This window comes from Echinococcus granulosus (genome assembly GCF_000524195.1).
Source record: "Echinococcus granulosus chromosome Unknown EG_S00177, whole genome shotgun sequence".
NCBI lineage: Eukaryota > Metazoa > Platyhelminthes > Cestoda > Cyclophyllidea > Taeniidae > Echinococcus > Echinococcus granulosus.
Genome location: NW_020170557.1, coordinates 119,124 through 124,610, shown reverse-complemented (window position 1 = coordinate 124,610; position 5,487 = coordinate 119,124). Strand labels below are relative to the sequence as shown.

The 5,487-nt window shown below is 39.5% G+C and overlaps 1 protein-coding gene across 1 annotated transcript in view; it reads left to right on the top strand. All coding sequences in view use genetic code 11, as the record gives it.

Annotated features, from left to right (window-relative positions):
* The window catches only part of EGR_09945 (hypothetical protein), a gene marked incomplete at both ends in the record, with an annotated part of 3,726 nt that extends 568 nt beyond the window's left edge, over nt 1–3,158 (top strand). Inside the window, 4 exons of the mRNA XM_024499194.1 lie at nt 461–584; nt 731–825; nt 2,171–2,279; nt 3,090–3,158. Of these exons, the coding sequence (XP_024346400.1) occupies nt 461–584; nt 731–825; nt 2,171–2,279; nt 3,090–3,158 (397 nt within the window). The remainder of the gene's footprint in view (nt 1–460; nt 585–730; nt 826–2,170; nt 2,280–3,089) is intronic.
* Nucleotides 3,159–5,487: the final 2,329 nt, after the last annotated feature.

Sequence of the window (5,487 nt, the reverse complement as noted above, 5' to 3'; positions counted from 1 at the left end):
TTGACAAGCAAGACAGTTAGCAGTAGTCCAAACTACAGCAAAATTTAAGTAAAATCACATTTCAATGAAAATGTGCAGCAGACAAACCTTCTTATAGTTTTCCAAATGCACAAGATTTCACAGTAGAATCGCTATTTAACTCCTCATTCCCCTACTGTTTCTCATTTCTAGAGAACAAATGCAAAAATTGCTTCATTTGCTACAACATTTACTCTAAATCATAAAAGCACTTCTTGCCTCTTTCGCATAAAATAATGTGACCTGTGCATTTGTTGTAACTCTTAGCACTATTTGTGCTCAAAAAGGATGGATTACATTTCAACACAGGCATTAGTTAATACAGTACTAGTAGTGAAAGGAAGCACACCTGTGTTAATTAAGTCCCTGTGACCTTAGAGGCAGGTGAATCCGAGAAAGTACATTTGACAGACTTCACACACATCGGTTTGCAGTCTTAAAGGCTATGGAAGAAAATGATTCCACTTCTCCAAAAAAAACCCAAGAATGAGGAAATTAGTGATTGCGAATCGCATCACAAGTGCAAGCTTTTGGTTAAAAGTATATGTACAAATCCAGCAGGACGGGTTTGGCCATATTCATTAGCTGAACTAATTTACTATCTATACTATCCTCCAATGCGCTAAAGACGGGTGGTGCTGAACATTACAAGAGCACTAAGGTCAGAAGTACAACATAGGGTGAGCCCATTGAAGGCCTATTTCCTTTCCAGTTATTTTATGGTTTAAAGTACTCCAAATTTTATAAAAGAAAGAACAGCGTCTTATCTATTGTCAGTGGGTTTTTGTCTGCTAGGATGAAGCATTGGTTTGCTGTCATCCCATACCACAACATAATCCTTCAAATAAGCAAGCTTAAGTGCCTAGTAAAACCTTGGTTAGGTGGGTAATTTTTGAATTTGTGGCCATTTTAGTATCAGTGGGTTGTATATGCTCATTCTATTTGCAATCGATGTTGACTGAAACTTTTAGTAATTAATTGGCACTGAACCACACAGCAACATTATCAGCGCTGCAAGGTACTTTAAACTAAACCAGAAGATATGTTGATGCTCTTGCAAGGGAATACACCGTGACTTTACCAACTCCTCGCAGACTCAACAGCAGTGGCCATTTTGTGCAAAGCCTTTGTCTTACAACACTGGAACAGGGGAGGTCCTGCTGAAAGGTAACCGATGCAGCTCGATGAACAGCTTCAGTTGGTACAGAGATCAACCATATAATTAGTTCACCCTCCACCACTTCCTCTCTACTTTTTCCCTCCCATCCATCTTCTACAAATTTTCGCATTTCTAACCTTCCATATGGTAGCACTCCTACATCCCCACAATCAAACACGCCCGTAAAACCCTCTGATTTTATGCTTCTGCAATCTCAATTCAGACTTTTGACGCTAATTTTCTGTTGTTGATTAAATGCCACCTCACATAATCACCGTCAAAATAAAGCAATCATTTGTTCAGGACCTAGAAATTTCTTTTAACAATCAATTTGCCGACTGAGCAGAGATTGCAAAACTAAGTTATTTTTTCAATGTATCGAAGAACCCAATGAGGGAACGTGGTGAAATTCATGGGTTGTGCAGACTCCTTGGGGTAACAATGGCGTGGATGGCGTCAAGGATGGAAGTTTGCAGCCACTTGTAACTTGTGGTGCACCCGTCCCAAATTCAGTAGTCGTTCCACCACTGCTTGCATATCTTAATAATTAGGAATCCACCAGTTACAATGATCCACGTTTGTTGCCTACGAAGTTACACATCAGTAACACCAATGCTGCCGATTTCATTCCCATTTTCATCGTGAGTTATTCGTGGCCGCCGTTGTCAACTCTTCCGCAACTTCATAATCTGCAAACTTGAAATCAGGCCAAGATGTCTTAATTCTGACATTAAAATTAATGCCTATGCTTCCCTTCTTTGTTTGAAGGGCAGTGAGCGTCTGTGCTGCAAGGACTTGCTGATGGTGCAGAAGGGAAATCCAAAAATAATGCTTTACATATACCACTTCACAATATCATCGAAGCCTGAGGGCCAGGTTCCTTTTAGGAACCCTTATATTTTCGTTACTGGTGTCTAAGTCACCAAAGTAGCTAGGACTGTATACATGGAGACACAAAGCGAAGTATTGGTCCTTTCAGTTTTCTTCATTCAGTGCGGTTGGCAATAAGGAAAGCCAAAAACAGGACAAATTGATCATTTTTACTTATTCCAACCTTCCGGTTTTCAAAGAAAAGCACGGCGACTGGACACTTGCCATGTTGGTGAGTGGTCGATAAATAATTGCACCCGTACTACGCTGCAGAAAGCATTCAACAAAGGCACACAACCAGAAGACTTACAATTTGATCCTAAGACAAGTGGCCCTAAGGTACAGGGCTCTAATCCAAAAATCAAGCAATGCTCTATCATTTAAGGTGGTCACAGAATGTAAATTGAGAGCATCTTCCAATCTCCTTTTTAAAAACACGAATGTAGCAGCTAACTGTTTTCTACAGTGTTTGCTAGGACAGCAAAAGTAAATAAGTCAAACTCTTCAAATCACACGACAGTCACATATCAGGCAGAAAAATATTATGATAAGGAGAACTAGAATAAAGTCAATCGAGAGGCAGACCAGTATCATAAAATAGGCAGATTCGAAAGTCGCATCAGTCGTGAAGCGAAGCAGCATTCTGCGTAATTAGGGCTCTCTCGCCTATAGACTATAGCAATCATAACAAATGACTACATACTCATCCATCAACCATTGACCATTTCCAATTTCGATCCTACGAGGGCACGCTACCAGATGGATGTGAAGGCGAAGTGCGAGCACTAACGGAAGAAAACCACCACTGCGCTGGCAAACACAAGGGCTACACATGAAGAAGGGAGAGAATGAGGGTGATCAAATGGACGAGAGGATAGTGTAATGTATGTCTTGCATAATAATGCTTTTAATATTAGACGAGCTAAGAGGATGTGTATCTTTCAGCAGTGGTTGGTTTTATCCGTGCCGGAGGGTAGATCGGAATTTACACCTCCTGCCCATTAATAAACCCATTAAAATTTATTTATTTTTTATATGTTAGCCAAATTCATCTACACTTCCAAAAGTCACTCCCAAGAGTGCATTAAATGCCAGTGCCTACTTAATTTAACTTTTTACTTCTAGAGCATCTGATTTCCAAATGGGTGTATAGAATTGACTGTCGTTAAATTAGTGTAAAAAGTAGTTTTAAACGCCTAATCGAATATTCCCATCTGCTTTTTAAGCAGAAAGGCCTTTCTTGAATACTCTTCGGCTGCATCAAACGGAAAGGTTTGTTAGTAATTGTCTTGCGTTCAACAGGTTATTAACAAATAATAATTTTAGCTCCTTTTTATCATTCCTTATGAAGTCATGCCCTTCCAAAACAAAGTAGGCGGCGACCAAAATTAAGGTGTAACGAACGACATACAAAGCAAATATTGTCTTTTGGGTACGAAGTGGTACGAATTTTAGCAGTGATTGGCTGTTGAGTGAACCGTTCAAGTGGGGATAACTGATGACTTACACTGGAATGCGAAACCCATTTCTCATCACAAGTTAGTTAACAAATAAACACCTTATAAAAATTATCATCCAATGGCTTAGTAACCACGATCTCACTGGTAGATAAGGAAAGTCATTCATGACACGAAAATTGCAAATTACTTCGCTAAGTAGTTATACACATGTTTTCATCCTCATAAGTACATAGACTTCCATTCCTGGTGTGATTCATCTATCCACCGCTAGAATCAAGTTCTTAATCCATTTCTGCCTCAGCATTTTCTCAAAAATCTTACAAGAAGTTTGACGAGGGCGACTATTCGACTGACCATTGTCTAATGCTTTACAATGTGTAGCGGCCGTGGCATGCATTATACGCGATTTAATGAACGAGGTATTGCCTATTGTTATGGATGGAAATCACATGATCATCTTTGGTCATCTGATGGTAGCTACACCCTCTCATGAGACGTCCTATAGAAAAATTTAAAAGTGAAAAGGTCAACTTCTAATGGGGCGGAGATTCTTTGCCAATTTCCAAAAACACGTTCTTTGCTACTTGATCAAGCAGGTGCGGAAAACAATGACTACCCTAAGTGATGGGCTGCTGTCAGCTCCCCGTATTTTGTACAAGATAAAATGAGATAAAGAGCGAGATAGGCAGGCCTTGTTAATTTCACTCACGAAATCCTTCATCAAAAAAGGCTGCCATAAAAATTGACAGATGTGGACTGTCAGACATCGCTTGAACGAACTTATAGTTGTCAGAGCCACATCTAGCCCATATTATGGGCTAACTATTTTGATTTTCGGAAAAACTATAGTAATAGTGCTTTGGCTTTATTTCATAGTTCAGATTCCTCAATCGTGAAGTCTGTAAATAGATATTTTTGCAACCAAATTGGGTGCCAAGTATCAGACACCGTTCCTCTCTTAAATCTTAGTCTTGAGTAAAAATTGTCTGCCATAGTCCACAATAGCAATAGCTAACCGATTCATTTTAGCTATAATTACCTTCCAACCAGTCATCATGGGCTGGTTAAAGGCTTGTCACACATTTGTGACACTCAGCCTACGCAGGCACATCGTGGAGTTACCCTTTTGTGTTGCTGGAAATAAAAGGTCTAAAAAGGGAAAACAAAATTAGAAACAATGACCCCTCTACGCCTTTTAACCTATCCCATTTTTGCTGGATCGTAGATTGAAGGAGAGATCTGAGACAATGATGTGCAAATTCCCATAAGTTATCAGCCCAATTCGTTTCAAGCCAAGTGTGTGATACGAGGCATGTAGATAGCACACGTCCGAATGGATTTACTTTTTGACAGGTCATGTGCCTTGACCTAACTGGCGAAAACTAAGGTAATAAATTCGTAAAGGCAGCACCTTCATTAACCCCCTGATCGCAATTGCTAAGTAGGTGAGATGTTAAAGACTGACTGTAGACGACAGTAGTTGGAGGATTGAGGATTAGCGCTGATCCGTTCATTGATGGAAATCATAGACACGCCATCTGAAGGAAAAACATTTCAGGTGATCAAATGCTTGACGCTGGTGATTAATTTAATTGCCAAAAAGCCCTTCCAAATCTTATAAAATTTTGGTGGTAAAACAATATGGAAGGTAAGAAAGAAAAAGGTTAGTCGACTGTAGTTTATAGTTGACAGCACAATCGGTAGTGAAATTAAGTTACTTTAATCGCATACAATTGATATTGTTCCAATAAATGTAAGGAAGCATCAATCCAAAGAATTTCATAATGACTCTGTAAATGTAATCCTGACCCTAGTTACATTTCAGATCCCAATTGCTTAAGCAGGATTCCTACCGACTGAATATTAAAGTGAAAATTCAGAGTTAAAAAGGAATCCCATTAGGAGGGTGGATTAAGAGGCTTGAATGGGGAAGCAAAGACTTTAGGGTACGGTGAAATCCTCCACGGCCAAATTTGTTAG